The sequence below is a fragment of the Aythya marila genome (assembly GCF_965140915.1).
Source record: "Aythya marila genome assembly, chromosome: 27".
NCBI lineage: Eukaryota > Metazoa > Chordata > Aves > Anseriformes > Anatidae > Aythya > Aythya marila.
Window position 1 is genome coordinate 435,141 of NC_139068.1, and position 27,020 is coordinate 462,160.

Sequence of the window (27,020 nt, forward strand, 5' to 3'; positions counted from 1 at the left end):
TACATTAAGCAAAAGAATTTTCATAGTGTCTAGCCAAGCATTACACAGCTCCTTACTTCAGCAGGGAGTTTTCACAACTCCCGTTCCTCAAACAGAACTCCTTGTTTTTATAATACAAAAGACAATGAACTAACATTTATTGTGTATTACATCTTCATAAAGACCCCTTATTCTCCTTGTATATTTTACTAACTTGAAAGAATGAAAGTTATTACAAAGGACACTCTTGTCTCCACAAGGACCCAATCTGAATACCCTAAAGTGTATCTTCAGCACTACCTGCTTTCACTGCTTGTCCAGTCCATATCTATTAAAACAGTTTAAAACTGTAAAGATGACATTCACTATTGTTTCCAAGTTATTAAAAAAAAATCTGATTTGTTGTTGTTGTTATCTATGCACAAAACCTTTTTCCTTTCCTCCCATAAGTCATCATTCTCCCTATTTCCTTTGGAAACGAGTTTCAACATCAGTTTTGAATTTGACTATTTCGTGCTTTGGTCTTTCACTTTCTTGCATTTACTAAGCCAAAAGTACCTGAGACTCTTCAACTGCCTTCTCTAAACCCATTAATTTCTGAAACACAATTCCCTAACGCTGCATGCAGTACACAATCATGACCCCCGTCTTTTACTTTCAGAACACAAACCCAACCTTTCCCCTTATTTCATCTTGTTAACACTGCCACTGCACTTATTTATTTATTGGTAATTAGTATGATCAGGAACAGGAGAGGGGTGGGAAAAACAAAGAGACATCTTGCAACAAGCAAGACAAAGCAACAACTTACTTACCAAGATGTTTGCAGAGGAAGAGTTAGAATCACAGTATGGTTTGGGTTGGAAGGGCCCTTAACAACCATCAGTTTCCAACCATGGAAAGTCACGGGCAGGGACACCTCCCACCATATCAGGTTGCCCAGGGCCCCATGCAGCCTGGCCTTGAACACCTCCAGGGATGGGGCATCCACGGCTTCTCTGGGCAACCTGTGCCAGCACCTCACCATTGTCTAAGCAAACAATTTCTTCCCAATATCTAATGTAAAGCCACAAGTTTTATTTAAGTTATTAAAGTTAAAAGTTATTTAACTTTTAACCTATTCTCCCTTGTCTTATGAACACTCCTTGATGAACAGTCCCTCCTTATCTTTCTTGCAGGCCCCCTCCAAGTAAGTTAATTTGCTTTATTTTACCCCATTTTACTTTGACATGAACAAAAAAACAGGAGCCATAGCAAACAAAACTGTTTGATAGGTACAAATCAGCCTAGGGCAGGCATAACAAACTCTCGATAAGGGGTTTCTACCCCCTCACTCTCCTCAGCGGGAAACGCTTCTGAAAAACAATACAAGTCACTGGGAGCCAGCACCCACCCTAACAACCCCAAAAAGCCCGCAGGACAAGCCCTGGACCCTATACCCGGCATTACGTGCCGGCATCGCCACCACCACCCGGGACCCACCCCAAGCTCCGAGGGTCCCCCCCGCTTCCCCACCGCCCGGCTCCCCGGGCACGCCGCGAGGTCCCAGCGGGCTGAGGCTGCCCCCGCCCGCCTCGGGCGGGCAGCCCTCAGGAGGCCGGGGCTGCCGGCAGGGCTCCGGTGCGAGCCGTCTAGTGGCCCTTTCCGCCGGTTTTAATTTAAATCCTCCACTGCCGCCCAATTAGGGAGCGCAGGGCCGCTGCCCCGGAAGCACAGGGTGTGGCACGGGACTGGGAGGCGCTGCCGGGAACCGCGGCCGTGCGGGGCCGGAGAGGTGCGTGGGGAGGGCCCGGAGGAGCCGCAGAGGGCTCGGTGCTTTCCCCCGGGCCCGAGCAGGAGCGGGGCTGCGCCGGGGGTTGGGGCCGGGCCCTTGCTGGTAGCGTTGTGGGGCCGCACGGTGTGGGATGGGCTCCTTTGGGGCAGCCGCTGGGCCCCCAAGGGAAAAGGAGGGAGCGGGAAGGTGAAGGGTGCGGGAAGGGGGGCTGAGCCACACGGCCGGGTTGTTCCCCTGGTGCTGCCCCAAGGCATGGGGTCTGCCGTGGTGGGGAGCCTTCGAGGTGGCGAGGAGTTGTGTTTGGCCTTAGGAGCGTTGCGTTGCCAGTTATGTGGCTAACGTACACAACACAACAAAATATGACAAGGGTCTGAAGTTTAAAGCTATCTTTCCATGCTGCACATGGAGAAAATGGTAATTTCTCAAAAGGTGCACGCTGATGTCAAGTCTGGGATGATCCCCAAATCAGTTGTGTATCAGCCTCCTGTGTGCAAGCAAAGGAGTCTGATTTTCTTGAAAAGTGCTTGAATAGAGTAAAGCATTAATGTTTAAGTATACTTTTGATCCAGTTGAAAATTAACTTTTTCTGTGCAAGTACAGAGGCATAGAGGCACTGTTTGCAGTTGGGTTGGCTTATGTCATGAAACAAGTATTCTGCAGAATAGTGTTTGCATTTAGAGTTTGGTGGGTTTAATTCTGCTTTTAGTTAGATACCTATTGTCCTTTAAAGAGGTTCACCAGGGAAGAGAATTTGAAGGTAATAATACATAGTTTGTTGTCATTTGGTTGAAATTTTTAAAATTACGTATGTAACTTTTCTGGTACGTAGAGTTACTTAATCCCATGTCTTGATAGGTTGCCATCAGTAGCACAAAATCTGCAGTTGTTACTGATGTCTGTAGAAAAAGTTTTGAATGTCTGTTAGTGAATTAGGTCAGTTAGGTTAGTTAATCTCTTGATTGTTGGAATTACATGTTAAATCTGGATATAACGAGCTTAAGTTGACCTTTTGTGTCCATAAATATGGTGTTACAAGAAATCTTGATTTGTTGTGCCACAAATACTTTTTTTCTTTATGCAAATACGTAATGCATGCTTTTTAATACTTTCCATATAGGAACATTGACCTTCATCCTGAAGAAGACGTCACTTCCACGATACTTTGACATAGTCCCCTGAAAATGAAGCAAGATTCTACTAGAAATGCTGCTTACACTGTGGACTGTGAAGATTATGTGCACGTGATAAAATTCAATCCATTTGATAGTGGAGATGCATGTTCCCTCATTGCATATGGTGGCAATAATTATGTAGTTGTAGGGACGTGTAGATTTCAGGTTAGTTTTTGTTTATTGCTTTTATTAGTTGCTTCATGAAACTGACAGCATGTCCTCTGACAAAGACTAAAGTCACCTTCCTGTTTCTTTCCTTCCCCATTTTGCCAGGAAGTGTTTTACTCCTTTATTACATTAATGACTTTGGGATATTTGGTCTAAAAGAGAAAAAAATGTATATATAAATACATATTGGTATTAGCATCCTGCTGGTGTAAAGTTCTTTTTGAGTAGGCTGCAATGAAAACAGGAGTGCTCTACTGGAAGAGTAATCCCAGTTCAGTATTTCTTGTAAATGTTTGTGACTACTACCTGGGAACTTAAGCAGGTAGCTTTGGAAATATGTAACTTAACATTTGCTGTATGGTGTTTTATTTTTTTAAAGCTTTCAGGTAGCTATCAAAGCAGCAAAGATTTAAAATACCCGGAATAGAAAGGAATAATTTCCAAAGTTTAGAGACATTTCTTTCAAGGAAGGACAGTGGCAAATAATTACTTAATATACATCTGCTTTCTAGGTTACTTTTTTTACATCTCTCTCACAGAATGTTAGAAACAGTAAAATATGTTTTTTTACCTTGACATTATTTCCAGTCACCATATTGTGAAAATTTTTAAAAAGTAGAATAGTATACTGTGTATATTTATACGTAATACTTCTTTTTTTTTTTTTTACAACGCACTTTTTTTTTTTCCCTGGATGCTTGAAAATCGAGTAGAACACTCTCATCTTTGGAATCTATTTTTACTTTTTTTTTTCTTGAGCTCACTTCTCTGTTACATGGTACTATTTTTATACTTTACTATCTAACACAGAAAATAGTATAACTGGTCTTTATTATTCCCTAAAGTCTTACTGTTGGAAATTTTCTGAAAATCACCTAGGTCCTTCCTAGCTTCTACATTATGCAGAGTGTATACAGAGAGATTTTTTTCCTTAAAGCAGAATTGTGCCATAGAGAACATTTCGTCAAAATAGCCTTCCTATATTTTGAGGTACTACACTGGATGTTTTGAGAATTTTTTGGAGATCAGTTGATTCATTAAGTCCACAGTCCCAGCAATTGTTTCATCTTTGCCACCATCCAGTTCCCTCACCATTGGGAAGAATAGCCAAGATAGTAATTTTGGTCATGTTAAATGATGAAGGGTACCTTTCTACCTGCTGCTGTTCTTCTAGAACAACCAGGTTGTTCTAGCATTTTTCCATAAAGTAAAAACAACTGGGAGAGAAGATAGCCTACATGGCCTCCTTGCTTTTGTTCCCATTATTTCGCATTGCAGTGTGTGCTTATCATGCTGTTGTCAGTCGTTCTGGTTGTATCTATGCCGATGTTGAGCCCAAAGAATGGGCTCAGCATGTTCCTCTTGCAAATCTTCTTTTTGTGCAATGTAGGTTTGGTTTTGTGCTATGTTTGGTTTGAAACTGCAATCATTTCATGGATTCTTAATTACTTACATATTTCAAGTAAATACTTTCTTTATCGCAGCAGACACATCTAACTTTCAACTTCATATCAATCTGACTTGTTAGAAGTCATCAACCTGTTATTCTGAATTAGCTAACTACAGTATTTCTGTAGGAAGAGGATGCAGAAGTGGAAGGCGTGCAATATAAGACACTACGAACATTTCATCATGGAATCAGAGTTGATGCCATAACATGGAGTCCAGAAACTAGACTTGATGCTTTACCTCCCCAGATAAGGTATTTCTAATAAATTACTATAATGAGTCCTTGTCTCATATCTGTTTTCTCATATCTGTTTTCTCTAAGTCCTTAATATTGAACTAACTTTAATGCTTACAGCTGAAATCTCACTCTGAAGAAATTGCTGTTGGAAGTTTGTGAACACCATTGGAACAACAGTTTCATTCTTAGTCATCCTTATATATTTTGTTCTGCTTCCTGAGCCCCTTACTCTTTCCTCCCCACAGTGGATTCACTGTAGATACTAGATGTTTTAATTTTAATCGACCTGTAATCTACTTGGTCTTTTTGTTGTGTGTGTATGTATCATTGTAAGAATAATACTAGTATTGTGGCCTGCTTTGTAAAATCACACGTGATGTTCTCCATAGTATGGGCTATGTTTAGGAGTAAGTCGGATGCTATTTGTGAGACCTGTCAAGCTGTAAGTCTAGAAAAACGGTCAATTATTAAATATGCACTTAACATTAATTCAGATGTTCTCAATTGCTTGTAAGCCTCTTCAAAACTATACTGGTTATTACTGCTGAATATTTTTACAGTCTTTTGTTTAAAATAAGTTGGAGACTGGTTAATAAATTAATCCGTATGTAATTTAAAACACTGATGATGAGGGTTCTGTTTTTTCTATCAGCCACTTCCTCCAAGGTAAATTCTGTGGCAGTTATGAGAGAGATTTCAGGTAATTCATAGTAGATTCCGATTTAGCTTTGTAAAATGTTTTGTATTATTTTCCATTAAAAAGTATTCTTGGCACTTGATACACCATATTTTATAGGCAAGTTCCAATTATAACTCTGAATGCTTGATGCCAAAGCAGAAAAATTAGAATATACGTTTGATTGAAAATCTAAATTTCCTTTTGCATGTCATTTTGCAGGTTTAAAATGGGGTGAAACTCTTGATTGATCTGGTTTCGTTTGTTGTTTTATTTGTTTATTTTTTTAACATATTTTTTTAAAGAAAACATTGCAGTGCTACCTGACAGAAGGGCTTTTCTTTTTCTGTTGAGTGTAGGTTTTGTACAGCAGCTTCTGATAAGAAGTTAAGGCTATTTACTTCAGACCTGCAGGACAAGAATGAATATAAGGTAAGGGTAACTGAGCTGATTTTGAATATTTCTTTAGTTTCTAGTGGAGTCTAATCTTTCACTGACCTTGTGCTTCACTTTTCTTAATGTATAGTATGATGTAGAACACTAAACTCTGGCAGACCCATCATCTCTAGCAAAGATCAGTGTATTGAATATACCTTTATATCTTTAAAGTGGGCATAACTAATTATCAGATATATTATATTTTGATATAAAAATATTTATGTAACAGCCAAATTGACAAAAAGTAAGTAGAGGTTTATTTGTGGTCTAAAACATGGTCTAAAAATATTCTACAGGTGAATTTGAAGTACTGTGTTGGAAAAGGTTCCTTTACATAGAGACCTGTAAAATATTATGTGGTATTGTTTATTAGACCTGTCTATATGGAGAGCAAATTTAATGCTTTGTCTCTTTCCTTGGGGAACAGGAAAGTTGCAATGAAACCATTTCGTACAGTAGAAGATTTAAAGAAAGAATGCTGAATTTTGTACTTAACTGCAGACAGTTATATAAAACATGGCCATGGGCCAGCACTTGTTTATGTCTAAAATAAAAAGAAAGGGAATGACTCCTTCAAATACATCTTCGCTTCCTGTTCTTTCAGCGTAGTGTTCTTTCACCAGTGATGTAAGAGGTGTCGGGTCTAAGAGATTTCTGTTGTTTGTGAGGCATTCTTGTCTTTGTAACTCCTACGTCACTTGGGTATGTACATATTCTTCAAAATTTTGCCTTTGAAACAATACCCCAGTCCAAATATTAATATTAATTAGGTGTTCGTTTGAATTTCTTTTGTTGAGGTTTCAGACAAGAACAAGCAAAGCTAATCAATGCTGAAAAATCAGGGGTGAGGGCTCCTTCTTTAGTGCTTTGGAATATGATAATGCCTCTGAGAGTCGTGTATTGAATATGAAGGGGAAAAGAACTGACTTTCCTTTGTGGTTTGGCAGTATGTACTAATAAGACAATATTTGTCATACAGAAAGTAAATTAATTGCAGATGTCACTCTTGGTCAAATAATAATGGAGTGAATAAAGCTATATATAAGTAAAAATGGACATTACTAAAAAATAAAAAGTATTTCAATTTCAGAAAAGATGTTCTATGTCACTTCATGCGTGCACATTCCCATTTTTTCCTTCCTTCGTGCTTGGTACATCACCTTGTATGGCCTTGTCAGCCAGGAAGTAGGATAACTGACACGGTTGCAAAGAGCTTGGCTGGCACTTCTAGCAAAATATTTCTAGAAATTGTTAATGTTGTTTGCTTGTAAGTTGATGTGTGTCACTCCTTAACCAAAGTTACCATTTTATATAGTACGTGCCAGTTTTATGATATTGTAGACAAGCAGCTTTGATGGTGTGAGTTACTCTTTTGACTTTTTTAGCAGAATATAAAGTTACTTTACTCATTATGTATGTCTGTTTTAATTCAAGAAATTTATAGAATTGTCTGTAAGCACGCGGATGAAAGATAATAGGTAGACTCATTAATAACATATAGACAATTGAATGGTTAATTAGTGGAAATAATCAAATCACACAGAAGAACCCAGTACTACAGTCTCTAAATTCAGCTGTCTAGTCTCTCTCTCTCTCTTTTTTTTTTTTTTTGGATTAACAATGGGCCTCATGGACTGTCTGCTAAAATCAGTGACAAGTCTCTTAATTTCAGCATGGTTCAAGGCATGAATGAGTGTTTTTTTCCTTGTGTAATGAATATGAAAGCTTTAATTACTGGGTGTTAATGACCAACAAATTTTTGTGTTTTTGCCAAAAATTGTGAAAAAGTGACAGCTGTGATAGTTCATAGCCTTCATACCTCTTTTTGTCTTCTTTCTCTTACAATCTGGTCTTTAGCAGAAGGTGCTCTTTTATACATTCCAGAGCAGACTTCATGTCTATACTAGCTTTCAGACTGTTGCACATTGATTTAGGACTCCTTCCAGACTAACGCTAGGAATTCTCAATGGGATATGCTGTTTTCCTCAATAGGAACCCATTGAACCCATTGCTTCCAGTTAAATAAATACATTTGATAAATATTCAGCATTACAACTTCACACAAATGCATTTTTGATAACTTATGAACTTAAACTTTTTTTAAAATAGAAGTTTAAATAAGCAAGTTTATTCTAATGAAGAATTATATTAGGCTGTTTATTACTGAATTATAATAAGATTACAAAAAAACACACTTATAATAATCATTTTGAATATACCTGATGAGACAGTTATTTTGTAGTTTACTGTCAATGCATGATCAATATTAAAACCAGAGAAGCAAAGGAGGCAATGCAGTAGCACAGTCTGTGCTACTATTCTATTCTATTCCGAAAAAATGCTGTTTTTTCAAAATAGAATTTCTGTGATGAGTTACTGTTTTTCCCAGGCCTAACGAGTTTTTTTTTTCTGATATGTGACCAACACAAATGAAACTTTAAAACATGTATTTCTAATTTAGTGGTATATATTACACAGTAGCTTTGTCTGGGTGCCTACAAATAAATTTGAAATGCTACACTTATATTTCTATTAAGATAGCAATTATTTTTCATACAAAAAGATTCTTTGAAGAACTGATTCTTCTACCCTTAGGACTTCTTTATAACACAAACTGTGCTGACCTGCAGTAACACGCTTCTACTGCAAAAGTATGTCAATTATGTAACACATCTGAAAAAAAATTTATGACAAGTTGTGAGTGTAATGAGGATGTATTAATACAAGAGGTGATACAACTGTGTGGCCAGATGAAGCTACAATAGGTGGTTTATTTTTGATGCAACAGAATACTAAAGACCATTTGGGGCTTATGCTATGCAAATGAGAAGTTTTGGCTTCAGTTTAGCAATGAAGTTATTAGCACTGTTTATGCCAATTTCACCACTGGAACTTAGTCTAAGAACTTCATCAAGGGTATACTGAGACTGAGGAGGAAGTAAAAATTCCTGTTTATACTGGATCGGGCTTGCTCTAATGTTCAGAAAACAGCTTAAAATGTGGATTATTACCTAACAGTGAGAATCTCATTAGTGAAAAGGAATAGTGTGCTTATATTGGGGGATTGGACTAGATGATCTTTCAAGGTCCCTTCCAATCTCTAACATTATGTGATTCTTTGGTAAAAATGTCTTTAAGAGCACGTTCCAGGCTTTTGTTTGTTTGTTTTTGTGTGTGTGTTTTTGTTGGTGGTTTGACAAAAAGTGGAGAAAATACTTTCTCCAGGTAGTAATGATAGTTTCTTATACTTGGATGATCATTGAGCTATATACTTCTTGTGACTGGAAAAAAAATAACACCTGACTCCCATCTAAAGTATTTGGAAATCTCAGAGGTTCACAAATATTCTATGAGCTATGCCGAGTTAATTTTAAACAGTTTAACAGAATGGTTTCTTAGTATTAGTCAATCAAAACCTCAGAAAAACTATTCTATGAACCTAAGGTTGAATGCATAATGAACACATGGAAGACTTCGATCAGTGCAGTACAGTGCACACTTTACACATGAGATTTCAAGAGAGGTACAAAATGTGCAAAAAAGCTGAGGGAAGTATGTCATTACAGTCAAAATGTAATCCCTGAACATTTTGTCTTTGATATTAAACAATTAGTATGGGTTGCTTCTGGAGGGATAGACAAAGTAATCTTACTCTGTTTTCCCAGTGGAAAAACTGTCTTGATGTAATTATCAACAAGGAACTTCAAGCATACTGAGTTTTCCATTACTTTGTCAACACAACTAATCCAAAATTTATGGGCTGGATCAAACCCAGAACAACAAACAAAAGGTAAAGTACGGTTGATGGATCTTGGTGAAGTCTTCTCTTATTCTGAGGTTTTCATTTGGAAATGAATTGTGGCTTTCTTCTCCTGCTTCAAATTTTGCTTAATAAAAAGCATATTTCATTAAAACTGTGTATGTAAAATGAGGCAGGATATTTGAATTCTGAATGCTGAAAACTTTCAAAAGACTTGCATTTCTGTCTAAATAGTTTAGCATCATCTTAGGATGTGTTAGTTCTAGTAAAATCCACAAGGTTTTATAGAAATTATGGACTGTTGGAGGAAAAAAATAAGCTGGCTGCTGAAAATGGTTCTGTATTGAACTGATGTATTGAACATTTATAACTTTTTAGAGGGGCAGCTTCATTATTGTGCATGGTTTACAGATTTATTTTTTTCTTTTTGATCAGTTGCATAGCTCGTTCTGAGGAACAAACACAGAGAACAGTATTGTTATTTCAGAAAGCTGAGAAGTGATTGTTTTCATTTGACCTGGTTTTTCCTTGCCATCTCTTCATGTCATGCCATCATCCAGTGGATATTTTTGTGTCCTTTTTATGATACTTTGGGCAAAACAATAATAGCATCTATGCCTAGTGACTTATTCAGTGAGAGTAAAGAGGATGAAACAGTAATAGATCCAACATCTACATATGGACTTCAAATAATTGACTTCAAATTTTAAGTGATTTAAGTAATTATATTTGATTTTTTTGGCATAAAGACCAAAGTGAGAGAAAACACACATGAATCCTCAGATTGAACAAACTGATACTTACTAGCTACAGATTTTCTAATGAGATCAGAGATGATGTACTCATACCTAACAAACATGTGAATGAATTTGAATCATAGTATCATAGAATGGCCTGGATTGAAAAGGACCTTAAAGATCATCTAGTTTCAACCCCCCTGCCCTGGGCAGGGTTGAAAAAGTATTTCAGCAGGGTTGAAAGTACTTCATACTCAGCCTAAATGAGATGTTTTGCCTGCTTGCTTAATGCTGAATGCGTATTTGATCTTTAATTTAGATGTTTGAAGATATTGTAAAGCTTAAAAGATTGCTGATATCTGTAGATAAGTACAAAACACTTAACGGAATTGAGAAGAAAATGGTGTTGTGATTTTATGGCTAAGACAGCTGAAAAGCCTTCCGAATATGTAAAAAATAACCTTTTAACTTTTACTAAAAACTGTGATTCTGCTTCTCATTCAGAGAAGCTATGTTACTAAGTTGGTTTTCATTATAGATAAATTATTCTCAGTACTTTGAAATAAAAATATCATGATTAATAAATTTCAGCTGAGAACAATTACATAGTAATAGTTCCCTTTGAAATGACTTCATGCTTTCTGATACAACTGTGAACGTTTGCTTTTGACTGCTAGTTCATATGTACATTCACACCATGGGTAATTATAACCTATTATTTGAAAATGGATGATCTATTACTTTCACAGTAACAGTGTGCACTATACCCAATTTTCCTTACTCTTCAGTACAAGAGTATATAAAGCAAAGATCATAAAGTACTATGTTAGTTTCTCTCAAATGTTTAACAGAAACTGTGATTAACTGCTGTGATATTGTGTGGCCTGCTTGTTTTTCACGTGCTGTTGTTCCTCACTTTTAGTTTTCATGAAGCCTTCAGCATGCATTGTTACTTGTTTCATTGAGACTTTTTTCACTTTAGAATAAAAAGGTAGCCTTTTGGTCCTTTGCCATCTCTGGTGGATATCTGCTCTTGAGGAATTTATATGTTGACTGCTTGGGAAAGGGAATATACTGGACAAGTGATTGGCTTATTGCTCCTTCAGGAGAAAAAAACTCTTGCTGCTTGCAGGAATTCCTATTTGTCGTGGTTCCACTCGAGTGGGCAGCCGAGCTTCACCACAGCCGCTCTCTCACTCCCCCTCCTCAAAGAGGAATGGGGAGAAAATATGTGAAAAGGGCTCAAGGGTTGAGATAAGGACTAGAAAATCACGCAATAATTACTGTAACGGGCAAAACAGACTCAGCATAAGAAGATAGTAAGATTTATTGCTCATTACTAACAAGCTAGAGAAGTGAGAAACAAAGGAAAGAAACCAAAAGCACCTTGTCCCCCCATCCACCCTCTTCCATCTCCTCCCCCCGAGCGGCGCAAGGGAACGGGGGAATGAGGGTTACAGTCAGTCTACAGCACTTCTTCTCTGCCGCTCCTTCTCGATCACTCTCGTCCCCTGTGCTGTGGGGTTCCACCCACGGGATGCAGTCCTTGATGAACTGATCCGGCGTGGGCTTCCCACAGGCAGCAGCTCTTTCAGAACTGCTCCAGATATGGGTCCGTACCACGGGGTCCATCGCTCAGGAGAAAACTGCTCCAACCTGGCTCCCCTACGGGCAGCAGCTCCTGCCAGGTCACCTGCTCCTGCGTGGTCTCCTCTCCACGGGCTACAGGTCCAGCCCGGAATCTCCTCCGGCAGGGGTCTTCCACAGGCGGCAGCGTGGAACCCTGCTCCACCGTGGTACTCCATGGGCTGCAGGGGGACATCCTGCTTCACCATGGTCCTCACCACAGGTCGCAGGGGACTTCTGCTCCGGCGCCTGGAGCACCTCTCCCCCTCCTTCTACACTGACCTTGGCGCCTGCAAGGCCGTTTCTCACTGCTCTCACTCTCCCAGCTGCTGTGTGGCGCAGCGTTTTTTTCCCTGTCTTAAATATGCTCTCACAGAGGCGCAAAACAACATCGCTTATTGGCTCAGATCTGGAAAACAATGGGGCCCTTACCAAACATGGGGCAGCTTCTAGAGCCTTCTCACAGAAACCACTCCTATCGCCCCCTGCTACCAAAACCTTGCCACGTAAACCCACTACACTATCAAAAACTCTCGTTTAGAGATAAGAGTTACTTATGAATAATTGGAGTTCTTTAAAATATATAAATTATGTGTACATTCACTTCCTGCTGATTTTCCTCTTTCTTTCTGAGATTTATTATCCTCTACCTTCAAAAGTCAGTGGTTGAAAAAGAATAAGAAGTTGTGGTGTGATCCACTTACCAGAGCATCAGGCTGACCTCTGTGGTAATGACAAGGAGCAGTGGGGTTCTGTTCACCTACAGTGTAAATATACACAAGTGTTAGAGGTTTTAAATATCTCCAGTTTTACTAATGAATATTTCTCCCTTCCATGTAGAAATGATAACCTTATTTTACATTTAAATCTTTCATTGAGTGGATCTGTTGAATATATTGTTGACTAATGGTGGAACAGTCTGCTCAAAGTTAAAAATATTTCTTTTTTTCTGGTTGACAGACATTTGATGGCCACTCAGATTACATTAATGATCTGGTGTTTTCTCCCAGAGAAGGCCAAGAAGTTGCAAGTGTAAGTGATGATCACACTTGCAGGTATGCATTTTGCTCAAAATATCATTGAAATAATAGTTTGATTGAAACAATAGTTTGGCTTTTTCTGTGTGTGTATATGCTTCCTTACTTATTTTTAGTAGGTCTTCATTTTGAAAGGGAAGATTAGTCATGTGAACTGGGTTGTGGGGGTTTGTGTTTTGCTTTTTTTTTTTTTTGGTGTCTGTTTTTCTTGTTGTTTGTGGGGTTTTTTGTTTGTTTGTTTGTTTTTTCAATGCTATATGGTTTTGAACTTACTAGATGAATGAGAAGAAAAATGTTCTGCCTTAGTATTATGGAGAAGATTATTCTGGGAGTTGCTGAAAAACACATGAAAGATGGTGCGGTCATTGGTGATGGCCAGCACAAGTTGATGAGGAAGAACGTTCTGTTCAGCGAACTGAGTTTCCTATTGTGACAAGGTCGCTCATCTGGCTGACCAAGGAAAGCCAGTAGATGTGATGTTTTTGTATTTCATCAAAGTTTTCACTACTGTTTCTCCCAGTATCCTTCTGAACAAAATGCCCAGCATACAGCTAGACAAAATCGTAATGCGATGGGTGAACAGTTGGCTGATGTGTCCTGCTGAAAGGGTTAAAGTAAATGGGGTTACATCAGGCTGGAGGCCAGTCACTAGTGGGGTTCCACAAAGCTTCAGTCAAGGGCCAGATCTCTTTAATGTTTTTATAAATGATCTGGATGCAGGACTCAAATGCACACTAAGTTTGCAGGTGATTCTAAATAAGGAGAAGCTCTTGACTCTGTCAAGAGTAAAGAGGCCTTGCAAAGAGATCTTGACAAAGTAGAGGGCTGAGCAATCACCAACAATATGAAGTTTACAAGAGCAAGTGCTGGATTCTGCACCTGGGAAGGGACAACCTTGGATGTATGTACAGACTGGGGGACGAAAGGCTGAAGGGCAGCTCTGCAGAAAGGAATTTGGTAAATGACAGGGAGTGCCAAGCACATCCTGAAGTGCATCAAGCACAGCACTGCTAGCTAGTCAAGGGGAGTGATTGTGCTGCTCTACTCTGCACTGATGCAGCATTATGTTCAGTATACTGTGTGCAATTTTGGGCACCATAGTATGAGTCATACAACTGTTAGAGAGTATCCAAAGGAAGGCTATAAAGATGGTGAAGGGTCCAGACGGCAAGACAGGAGGAACGGCTGAGGTCCCTTGGTTTGTTCAGCTCCGAGCAGAGCAGGCTGAGGGGAGGCCTCGTGGCAGCCTGCAGCTCCCTCACGAGGGGAGCAGAGGGGCAGGTGCTGAGCTCTGCTCTTTGGGGACAGCGACAGGACCCGAGGGAACGGCATGGAGCTGGGACAGGGGAGGGTCAGGCTGGGTGCTGGGAAAAGGTTCTGCACCCAGAGGGTGGTCGGGCACTGGGACAGGCTCCCCAAGGCAGTGGTCATGGCACCAAGCTTGCTGGAGTTCAAGTGTTTGCATAATGCTCTCAGACACATGGTCTGATTTTTACATAGTTCTTTGTGGAGCCAGGAATTAGATTCGATAATCCTTGTGGGTGTCTTCCAACTCAAGATATTCAATGATTATGTACACTGTCAATTTCCCCAGGTGGTACAGAAATTTAAAAAAAAGATCTCCAAGAATAGGAGACATAACACATGATGTACAGCTCTGAGCTGTACAGACTCTGTCCATCCATTCTATCTTCAGATGAGTCAAGTTGAAAACCAGTATACTCATGTGAAATTGTTTACTTACCTGAACGTATTAGCCCTACTGGGAGATGCAAGTATATAGCCTAAGGACAGTATCATACTGATACAGTGATACTGGCAGCTTATAATACCACGATCATAGCCATTCCAAACTGATATATTTAATTGTTTGCAACTGGAAAGAAAAGGCAAACACAAATCACAATCGTTAAGGTTGAAAAAGACCTCCAAGATCATCTGGTCCGACCATCCCCCTACCACCAATGTCACTGACTAAACCATTTCCCTAAGCACCACGTCCAACATGTCCTTGAACACCCCCAGGGACGGTGACACCACCACCTCCCTAGGCAACCCATTCCAATGCCTGACTGCTCTTTCTGAGAAGAAATGTTTTATAATTTCCAACCTGAACCTCCCATGGCACAATTTGAAGCCATTCCCTCTGATCCTATCACTACTCATCTGAGAGAAGAGGCTGATCCCCAGCTCCCCACACCTTCCTTTCAGGTAGTTGCAGAGAGCAATGCGGTCTACCCTTAGCCTCCTCTTTTCCAGACTAAACAACCCCAGTTCCCTCAGCCACTGCTCATAGGACTTGTGTTCCAGGCCCTTCACCAGCTTAGTATGCTAAAAAGCACTGTTTTATAGTGCACAAGTTTGTTTTTCTTTGGCAAAATGTCCCCCATCTTACACTTCTAATAGTGCTTGTGAATCTATAAAGCTGTTGGTCTTCATCCTTACAGTGCAGCTCACAGCTGGAGAAGGCAGCACGGCAGCTGTGCAGGCTTAGCAAGCCATTACAATAGGGGAAGAAGCTTATGAGAAATCATCATAATTGACTTTTCTTGGTATAGCTGTGATAGTTTAAAATTTGTCTCAGTTAAGGAACTGTTTTAGTTTTTCTCCGATTATATGAATTATATATTTGCTCTTTGAAGTTATGACCATATTGATTGCTATATAAATGACCATTTAATGTTCAGGGGAAGAAAAAAAGTGCTATAAGAACAAAGGAAAAGATCTTGTGTTTGAAGAAATCTGCTACCTGGTAAGAGAGAAAGAAATAGCTGTTAGGATGATTATTCTGTGTATGAGATTTTGTAAAGGGCAGAACATCAACTGGTGTAAATCAGTCTAGTAGCATTAGTAGAGCTACTCTGTATCATGTGAATTGAAAATCTAAAAGGCCTGTGATTTTTCAAAACCCCTAGGGAACTCAAAAATAGTACTTTGACCAGCAGGCAGATTTTCCACAGCTGCCCTGTCTCTATTTCCAACAAAATCATTAGGAATGAGTAGTAAAAATGTGTATGACTTACTCCTAGCTTGTTCCAATTTATTCTCTATTCTTGTTTTTTTTTTTTTTTTCATTAGATCTAAACTAATGTTGGGTTTATTCAGCAAAGAGGTATTTGAATATGTAGCATGTTTTGTTTATTTTATGAAATGCTCAGTGTTTCTGAGATAAGAGGACTGCTTTAAAAACAATAGTCTGATACTAAAGGAAAAGGAAATACAAATGATTTAATTAGTGTATGCTATCAGGAGTTAATAACTGAAAGACAGTTATGCAGTAAACCATAAAATCAATGGTTCAAAGCCATGTGAAGTAAGTAGGATTTTTTTTGGCTACTTGAGTTCTTATTTTTTCCATTTATGCATGTGGAGCATGAAGACTTTTTTTTTTTTTTTACTGAACTTAAAGGTTAAACTTTCAAAACTAATGGAAAATGCATTCCCTCAGACTTACCAAAATCATTCCTTACTTACTGCGTAATTTGCTTCGGCAGTAATGTAAGAAGAGGAATAATTTTTCTGTCTGTACTCAGTTTCTACTCAGGAATTTTTCTCAGGATACATAATCTGTTAATACCTTTGGAATGAAGTAGTAGAACAATTAGCACAAGAACAAGGAGTTTCAAGTGTGTCAGTGTTGTTCTGTTAGAGTTCCACCTCTGCGTCTTGATATAATTAACACTGTGCCTCAGTATGTATATCATACAGAGAGACAAGTTCAGATCTTCCCTCCTCTTTACTCGGGTAAGTTTAGCAGAAATACATAAGAAACACAAGTTTTCAATTTTCATGCATTGAACAATCTTGCCACAAGCTGCTGCAACAGTTACATTTCATGGCTGGCTTTGGTCTTTTGTTGTTGGAAGACAGTGTTAAGTCAGATACCAGTTGAGAAGAGGCTGTGGTGATGCCTTCAGCATTCTTACCTTTAAATTGTTAGTTCAGTAGTTCTTGTTGCTTTTACATGTAGCTTTCTTGGTCTTGTTGATCTAACAAAACCAGCTGCAAAGTAGAACTGATTATTTAAGACTGTTTAAAAATACTTGAGCATCAAAATAATTGCAGTTGTCTTCTGTGCCATGTAGTCGTAAATTGAAGGGCATTCATTGACAAGAGGTGTTGGTTTATAAATATGATGTACACTTTAAAATTATCATGATTCTCTGCACTGACAATCTCAAAACTTATATAACCTTAGAAAGTATCTCTTTTTTGAAAGAATGCACCTTTGCAATATTCATAAACCCCATCATGTTACAGTTATTCACAACTGTATGTATATACAAGATCAAAATTCCCACAGCTGTAAAAATTACAAAATAAATAAAAGATTAGAAGTTGCAAAAAAGTTGATTGAAAAATTCAAACCCTGTGTTCTCTATATTGTGCATTACCTTCCCAAGGATGGCTGGATTCCAAGATGGATGAAGCAGTTCACAAACCTATGGTTTACTTATGTCTTTGGCAAGCTATTGCAAATTTCAAATTTTGCTTATTCTATATTTTAAAGTATAATATAAACTTGTTGAAGAATGGCTCAAAGAGCAAGGGCACATGTCCCTAGAGGAATTGTACAAGCAAGGCAAAGAAAATGCAGAGTTTATAGCCATAGAGTAGGATGGATGAGAAGTATTCTTGTGAAAATATGCAAGGAGCAGTCTGTCCTTCAGAGAGAGAGAAACAGCTGGATCTGAGGCCTAGGAAGATAAGGGAGTAGCTTATGCGCTATAACCGCAAGTAGGAGAAACAGTATTTTTTGCAACGCTTTTAGGCTTAGCCAATAGGATAGTGACCAGTAGGCATAATTATAGCTGTGTGTATAAATATACAGATATCTGCGCAATAAAGTTGAAGCTTGTATTACCACTCATATTGAGTCAATCACTTGCTTCCCCGCGCTGAAATTGGAGGGTCTCACACCCGCATAAACCAATGAAGAACTTGCAGGATAATGTATTTCACTTTTTTAAGCATTTCATAATTGTTTTACTCTTTCATTAAGAACAGAAAAAATATATTTTTTAAATTTGATAGCAAAATTGTAAAGAAAATGGTTAAAAATGCTGGTAGAGGAAATAGCTAAAATAACTACTGTTAAATTATTAATTGCAGTAAGGAAAAATGTGAATCAGTTTTATCGATGAGTCATACGTGTTAATGTGGAGCACAGTTAAAGTAAAATATAAATAAAGAATCATAGAACAGCTCGGATTGGAAGGGAACACCAGCTAACTCCAACATTTCTTCCATGGGCAAGGAAGCCACCCACCATATCAGGTTGCCAAGGGCCTCATTCAACCTGGCCTTGAACAGCTGCAGGGATGGGGCATCCACAGCTTCTCTGGGCAGCCTTTTCCAGTGCCTCAACACCCCCTGACTGAAGAATTGTCTGACTGAGCGAAAAATTGCTCTCCATCTTTTTTATAAGCCCCCTTTAAGTATTGAAAAATTGCAGTGAGGTCACCCCAGAGCTCTTTCAGCCTTTCTTCATAGGAGAGGCGCTCCAGCCCTCTGATCAACTTCATGGCCTTCCTATGGACCCATTCACACAGACCCACATCCTTCTTGTGCTAGGGGCTCCAAACTTGGACACAGTGCTCAAGCATCTCTCAAGGGCAGAGTAGAGGGGGACAATTACCTCCCTCGGCCTGCTTTGATACAGCCCAGGATACGGTTGGCCTTCTGGGCTGAAAGCACGTGCTGCTGGCTCATGTTGAGCTTTTCATCCGCTCCCAGGTCCTTCTCTGCAGGGCTGCTCTCAGTGAGTTCTTCTCCCAGTCTGTACTTATGTCTGGGATTACCCCGACCCAGGTGCAGCACCTTGCACTTGGACTTAGGTTCACATGGGCCCACTTTGCAAGCTTGTTCAGGTGTCCAGGCTTGTTAGTCACTGTCAAGTCCAGTTTTTGTTGCACATACCACAAATATCAGTCCATCAGGAGGTTAGTTTTAGTCTCTATACAGAGATTCCTGGGGAAAGGTTTGATATCACTGGAAAATAAATATAACTAAAGTCACAAAATTTATTATATTGTTTGTAGTTTAGTTGTTTGGTTTTGTTTCATTTTTCTAACTATAGCGTGTTTGTTTACATGGTACTCTTATGTCTTAGTTATTTTGCATAGGTATTTCACTAGACAGTAGACAAGAAAAGTCAGTGATAAATTATTTGTTATTTTTTGTTGGTTTTATTGGTTGTTTGGTGTTTTTTCTTTCTTTCTTTTTTTTTTTTTTTTTAATGTTTTCAGTGCTTGTTGCATTTGTGTCTTACTTTGTTAGACCAATTCAGTCTCTGGCCATATTGTAAAGTTGCCTTTCTCACTTATTCCTGTATTAAATTTATATTTCATTTGTATCTTCACATTTTGTGCTGTCAACTATAGATTTTTTTAATAAAGTATTTTATTCTATGTTGTTCTGTGTTTATCAGTTTGTTGTGATAGAATTCCGCAGTATTTCTTTATACAAGAAATATGATAGCAAAATAGTTATCCTTTTTGAGCTATGCTGATAGTGTTTATCAAGCTAGCTGTGCATTATAATTGATGAAAATAATTGGGAGTCTTGAATTATTTTTAGGAGTCTAGCTTGTGGCTTTGCATGTTTTTTGTATGCATCCCTGTGTGTCCCCCCAAAGTCTTACATGATACTTCTTGTACCTCACAGTCAAAACCAAAATATTAACCATCAATTTTGGTTATACTTTTGGTTATACAATTGCTATACAAGTATGTCTGCTGGAGATACAAAGAAACTTTAAGGATATTTAAGTCAAATTTTAAAAAGAAAAGGAAAAAAACAAACAAACGAAAACACAAAAAAAACTTGTTGGTCATTTATAAGAGTAGGTCAGACAGTTCAAGGATAGCCAATCCTGCTTTGTGGTGAGGTATTAGATGTCACAGAAAGATACTAGATGTTCTGTGCCCCAACCACACTCACAAAGATTGCTGGAAACCTTATGTTAAAAGATATTTTTATTTTTTTTTTTACTTCCATTGTCTGAAGATTTGAGAAATGCCTTAAAGTTACAATATGGTTTTGTTCTTATACTATTCTTTTTGATGACTTTTACTCATTTATAATTTGGTTTTGCTCTCTAGCTAGAATTATTCATTATTCAGAAAGTTAGAATGTACAATAAGGGTAATCTCTGTTGCCACAAAACAGGTTTTCAGATGTTCCAATGAATACTTCGGCAATTTTAATAAAAGTCCATTTTGTGGTAAAATTGCTGCACATATGCTGCATGTCATCATCCACATTCATTTATACTACATAAAATATATGTTGGGAATTGGCATACAGGACGTGGACATGTGCCCGTGGAACAATTGTTCAATTTGAGCTTGCCTTAAGCAACCAGAAGCAGGCCTTAGAAAATCTCATGGCCTACTGTAGCTGAGCAAACCAAGCTACCAGTGTAACTGTGAGAAGCTCCCACGGCAATGTCTCCCACATCCCCCAATTAAGGAACTCAGAAATATATTGTTACCAGCAGCTGGCCTCAAGGACAAGGTCTACGTGACTGCTAATCACAAGGGGGGTTGTTTTCTTATAGTTGTTTGTCTGAGTGCTTTTGACCAATAATCTTGTGTGAAACACTGTCCGCCCCTGTCAAGTTCACTATAAAAGTTAGGCTATTCGGGCAATAAAATGGAGCAGCATGATCTGACTCAACTGGTGTCTGTCGTGCTTTTGGCCGTGCTTCGCAACAAATGGCGCCCGAACAGGCTGCGACCCGAACAGGCTGACACCAGCGGTGCCGGGACATCGCAGTGCAGCGGGACACCAGACAGACATTGCAGCGGCGCCGGGACATCGCAGCGCAGCGGGACACCAGCGGTGCCAGCACATCGGAGCGCAGGGAGACCAGCGGCGCCGGGACATCAGAGCTGCGCCGGCACATCACAGCAGCGGTGCCGGGACATCGGAACAGCGCCGGGACACCAGAGCAGCAGTGCCGAGACATCGGAGCGGCACCAGGACATTGAGAAACTCCGAGCACCAACCCAGACAAAGGACCCGCGGTGAGACAAGGGGAAGGGAAACCGCGGGGGTACGCGGGGAAACAAAGGTTATTATATTGACACTGCCAGGGAATGCCACTATTGAACAAATGTTAGAAAGAATGAGCAGGGTTCCAGCAGGGCCCCAAGCCATATTAGTAGAAGTAGTACAAAGGCAACCTCGAGCTCCATCTCGGCGAGAAAATCAATGCTTCCGGTGTGGAAAGAAGGGACACCATCGCCGTGACTGTAAAGGACGACAGGTGTGGTGTGAAAACTGTAAGTCAAGGAATCACAATATCGTGGTATGCAACCGCTCAGGAAACGGCAGACCGAGCGCGTCGAGTCGCATGCCGGAGGTACAGGAATCAGGACCCTGCAGTCTGTCTGACGTAACCATGGAGGCAGCGGCAGCTGTGCTGAGCTGTGCTGCTTCACTCTAGCATTCTTTTTATAAGAGGTTTATCTTGCAATGCAAAAAAGACTATTCGTCCCCAGATCGGTGTTATAACTATGTTTCTGGATAACATTCCATGGGGTTGCCACATTCTACGGATTACTAATGACGATTTAGCTCTATTGCGGGGCAGGAGTGCAGAGACGCAGATTACACTGCCAAATGACCACCGGCAAGCTCTTTCACAAACAGCTTCTAAGGTTGCAGCTGGCACTGTCTGCAGCCATATAGCAGACGTTACACTCTCTTTCCTAACTAGTAATCGTGTCTCATGCATTTGTGGTGAATGGTCAGTGGCAAAAAGAAAAGGGGGAGAGTAAGGGCCGACAAAGACAGAAACGGTACCAGGAGGATGCCACTGACACTAACAGCACGGGTAATAGGAGTAGTATAAGTGACACAGGTGCGGGGCGGCGGCGGGCGCTGCCGTGCTGCGGGGCGCTCTGCCTGCTGCTCGCCCTCACCTGCCTGTGCACTGCTGCCAACGGTGCTAGAGCAAAATGTGAAGACTGCTCAGATGGCAGTGATGAGAGTGCTTGTGTGAAGAAGACATGTGCTGAATCTGACTTTTTGTGCAACAGTGGTCAGTGTGTGCCAAACAGATGGCAGGGTGATGGGGATCCAGACTGTGAAAATGGGTCTGATGAGAGTGCTGAGCTGTGTCAGGTAAATGAAATCAGCTGTGGTCCTCAGTCAGTCCAGCGTATCCCAGTGTCCTGGAAATGTGATGGTGAAAAGGACTGTGACAGTGGAGAAGATGAAGAGAATTGTGGCATTGTGACTTGTAGTGCAGCAGAATTCACATGCACTAGTGGGCAATGTATTTCCAAAAGCTTTGTCTGCAATGGTCAAGGTGACTGCTCCAACCACTTGGATGAATCTTTGGAGCAGTGTGGCCGCCAGCCTGCACCTCTGGTGAAGTGTTATGTGAGTGAGGTGCAGTGCGGCTCAGGTGAAGAAGACTGTGACAGAGATCCTGATTGCAAGGATGGAAGTGATGAAATTAACTGCCCTTCTCAGACCTGCAGGCCAGACCAGTTCAGATATGAAGATGGGAACTGTGTCCATGGGAGTAGGCAGTGCAGTGGTGTGAGAGACTGTCTGGATGGCACTGATGAAGCAAACTATAACAATGTTATTCAGTGCTCTGGACCTGGCAAATTCAAGGGCAGAAGTGGAGAATGCATAGATATCAATAAAGTGTGTAACCAGCAGAGAGACTGCAAGGACTGGGGTGATGAGCCCCTGAAGGAATGCATCATAAATGAATGTGACTGTCCAGCTGGGTTTGAGTTTGTAGACAAGAGAAACTGTGGAGATACCGATGAATGCCAAAACCCTGGTATCTGTAGTCAAATCTGTATCAACCTGAAGGGTGGCTACAAATGTGAATGTAGCCGTGGCTATCAGATGAATCCTGCTACAGGATCCCGGGATATAGCCATAGTGCAGGTTGCCATAGTGCAGGTTATTGCCATAGTGCAGGATCTCGGGATATAGCCATAGTGCAGGTTATTGCCATAGTGCAGGATCCCAGGATATTGCCATAGTGCAAGCTAAAAGCATAGGAAATTGGTGCCGGCAAAAATCATAGAAAAATGGATTTATTACAGCGCTTTTTAGAAAAAACGGGGAGTCAATTGTAAGCAACTAGCAGGACTAGTTGCGATCGGTCGAGCAAAATCATGTTTCACAAGTACGGAGTCATTGTTTGAAGTAGCCACTTGGAGAAATTTAAGGGAATGTACTGTTTAAACCTTTTTGATCATAATGAGTCAATTCACAACTTCATTACTTTCCTGAAAGAGCACATGAGAAATCCTTTCAATCAATGGTTCACTGATCTGTTTGAAACAATGCATAGATGGTTACTGGGATTAATCAAAGAGGGATTAAGGATTCTGTTCGCTGTGGTGTCAATCATCATTGCATGTAGTATTGTGATAAATGTGGTTAAAGGGTTACTTGCAAAAATGTTATAGAGATTTTGAAGTGGTGCCGGAAACAGGTACCCAGTGGATCACTGCAAAGCGGACTGAAGCAGCTTTAGAATCTGCACACGCCGAAGACGACCAGGAAGAGGTTCCTGATAATTATTCTGACAATGACGTGGGCTGTGACACCTCAAGGACTGTCAAGAACAGCCTTCGATCACCATCGTGATTAGGTTTAAGTGTGTTACTATTAAGTTGTGTTACTTACTATTAAATTGTGTTACCATTAAGTGCTTACAGTAATTGTAGTGTTATTAGGGTTAAGTTGTATAGTTGTGTTATGTTATGTATTTGACATCTGATGTAAAACCAAGTACTGCTTGTACAAAAAGAATACGGGGGAATTGTTGGGAATTGGCATACAGGACGTGGACATGTGCCCGTGGAACAATTGTTCGATTTGAGCTTGCCTTAAGCAAGGCAAGCTGTCGGGAGCTGTCTTGGGCAGAGTGACCACGAAATGGTGGAGTTCACTATTCTTGGCGAGGCCAGGAAGGGGACCAGTAAAACCGCTGTATTGGACTTTCGGAGGGCTGACTTTGAGCTGCTCAGGACACTAGTTGGTGGAGTCCCTTGGGAGGCGGTTCTGAAGGGCAGAGGGGTCCAGGAAGGCTGGGCGCTCTTCAAGAGGGAAGTCTTAATGGTGCAGGAACGGTCTGTCCCCACGTGCCCAAAGACGAGCTGGCGGGGAAGAAGACCAGTCTGGCTGAACAGAGAATTGTGGCTTGATCTTAGGAGAAAAAAGAGGGTTTATAATCTTTGGAAAAGTGGGCAGGCCACTAGGGAGGACTATAAGGATGTAGCGAGGCTGTGCAGGGACAAAATTAGGAAGGCCAAAGCTCATCTGGAGCTCAATCTGGCTACTGCCGTTAAAGATAACAAAAAACATTTCTATAAATACATCAACACAAAAAGGAGGACTAATGAGAATCTCCATCCTTTACTGGATGCAGGGGGAAACTTAGTTACAAGAGATGAGGAAAAGGCGGAGGTGCTCAATGCCTTCTTTGCCTCAGTCTTTAGCGGCAATACCGGTTGTTCTCTGGATACTCAGTACCCTGAGCTGGTGGAAGGGGATGGGGAGCAGGATGTGGCCCTCACTATCCATGAAGAACTGTTTGGTGACCTGCTATGGCACTTGGATGTGCACAAGTCGATGGGGCCGGATGGGATCCACCCAAGGGTACCGAGAGAACTGGCAGAGGAGCTGGCCAAGCCACTGTCCATCATCTATCAGCAGTCCTGGCTATTGGGGGAGGTCCCAGTTGACTGGCGGCTAGCAAATGGGACGCTCATCTACAAGAAGGGCCGGAGGGCAGACCCGGGAAACTACAGGCCTGTCAGTTTGACCTCAGTGTCAGGGAAGCTCATGGAGCAGATCCTCCTGAGAGTCATCACGCAGCACTTGCAGGGCAAGCAGGCGATCAGGCCCAGTCAGCATGGGTTTATGAAAGGCAGATCCTGCTTGACGAACCTGATCTCCTTCTATGACAAAGTGACGTGCTGGGTGGACGAGGGAAAGGCTGTGGATGTGGTCTACCTTGACTTCAGCAAGGCTTTTGACACCGTCTCACACAGCATTCTCCTCAAGAAACTCGCTGCTCTTGGCTTGGACTGGCACACGCTTCGTTGGGTTAGAAACTGGCTGGATAGCTGGGCCCAAAGAGTCGTGGTGAATGGAGCCAAGTCCAGTTGGAGGCCAGTCACTAGTGGCGTCCCCCAGGGCTCGGTGCTGGGGCCGGTCCTCTTTAATATCTTCATCGATGATCTGGACGAGGGCATTGAGTGCACCCTCAGTAAGTTTGCAGATGACACCAAGTTAGGTGCGTGTGTCGATCTGCTTGAGGGTAGGAAAGCTCTGCAGGAGGATCTGGATAGGCTGCACCGATGGGCTGAGGTCAACTGCATGGAGTTCAACAAGGCCAAGTGCCGGGTCCTGCACCTGGGGCGCAATAACCCCAAGCAGAGCTACAGGCTGGGAGATGAGTGGTTGGAGAGCTGCCAGGCAGAGAAGGACCTGGGAGTGATCATGGATAGTCACCTGATTATGAGCCAGCAGTGTGCTCAGGTGGCCAAGAAGGCCAACGGCATCCTGGCTTGTATCAGAAACAGTGTGACCAGCAGGGCTAGGGAGGTGATCGTCCCCCTGTACTCGGCTCTGGTGAGGCCGCACCTCGAGTACTGTGTTCAGTTTTGGGCCCCTCGCTACAAGAAGGACATTGAGGTGCTTGAGCGGGTGCAGAGAAGGGCGACAAAGCTGGTGAGGGGCCTGGAGAACAAGTCCTACGAGGAGCGGCTGAGGGAGCTGGGCTTGTTCAGCCTGGAGAAAAGGAGGCTCAGGGGCGACCTTATCGCTCTCTATAGGTACCTCAAGGGAGGCTGTAGTGAGGTGGGGGTTGGTCTGTTCTCCCACGTGCCTGGTGACAGGACGAGGGGGAATGGGCTTAAGTTGAGCCAGGGGAGTTTTAGGTTAGATGTTAGGAAGAACTTCTTTACTGAAAGGGTTGTGAGGCATTGGAACAGGCTGCCCAGGGAAGTGGTGGAGTCACCATCCCTGGAAGTCTTCAAAAGACGTTTAGATGTAGAGCTTAGGGATATGGTTTAGTGGGGACTGCTAGCGTTAGGTCAGAGGTTGGACTCGATGATCTTGAGGTCTCTTCCAACCTAGAAATTCTGTTATTCTGTGATTCTGTGAACCAGAAGCAGGCCTTAGAAAATCTCATGGCCTGCTGTAGCTGAGCAAACCAAGCTACCAGAGTAACTGTGAGAAGCTCCCACGGCAATATCTCCCACATCACCCAATTAAGGAACTCAGAAATATATTGTTACCAGCAGCTGGCCTCAAGGACAAGGTCTACGTGACCGCTAATCACAAGGGGGGTTGTTTTCTTGCAGGTGGGGTTGTTTTCTTGTAGTTGTTTGTCTGAGTGCTTTTGACCAATAATCTTGTGTGAAACACTGTCCGCCCCTGTCAAGTTCACTATAAAAGTTAGGCTATTCGGGCAATAAAATGGAGCAGCATGATCTGACTCAACTGGTGTCTGTCGTGCTTTCGGCCGTGCTTCGCAACAAATATAGTTGTTCCAACATAGTTTGAATAGCTCCATGCTTTGAGATAACTGCAGTTATCATTTGTTTGTTTAATCACAGAATGTGAGTGATAAGAGGAATATACTAATATTTCAAGAGTTCTCTTGAATGACATTTGTAGCTATCTCTAACTTTGTATTAGTTTAAATAGTGTGATCATTGCAGTATATGATTTCTCAATTTTTAGTTATGTAAAAATGAATTAATTTACTGAGCAGATTATATGTAATTTCGAGGCTTTCCATTATTCCAACTTTGGCCTTCATTTCAACTGGGGTTATTTAAATTTATATCCTTTAAATTTATTTTGGAATCTTTTTATAACTATTGGAAAAAAAAAATAATACCACAAGCCCAGTAAGTCTGTTCAACAATAGTTGATGGAGAGAGGAGGATCAATAGAGGGTGATACAATG

General features: G+C 41.0%; 1 protein-coding gene across 1 annotated transcript in view; it reads left to right on the plus strand.

The window, feature by feature from the left end:
• Positions 1-2,057: 2,057 nt before the first annotated feature.
• Positions 2,058-27,020, plus strand: part of LOC309887992 (nucleoporin Nup37-like) — a 30,511-nt gene continuing 5,548 nt past the window's right edge. The window contains 5 exon segments of the mRNA XM_082780126.1: positions 2,058-2,510; positions 2,871-3,090; positions 4,671-4,795; positions 5,816-5,888; positions 12,978-13,072. Coding sequence (XP_082636252.1) covers positions 2,935-3,090; positions 4,671-4,795; positions 5,816-5,888; positions 12,978-13,072 — 449 coding nt within the window. The 5' untranslated portion in view covers positions 2,058-2,510; positions 2,871-2,934.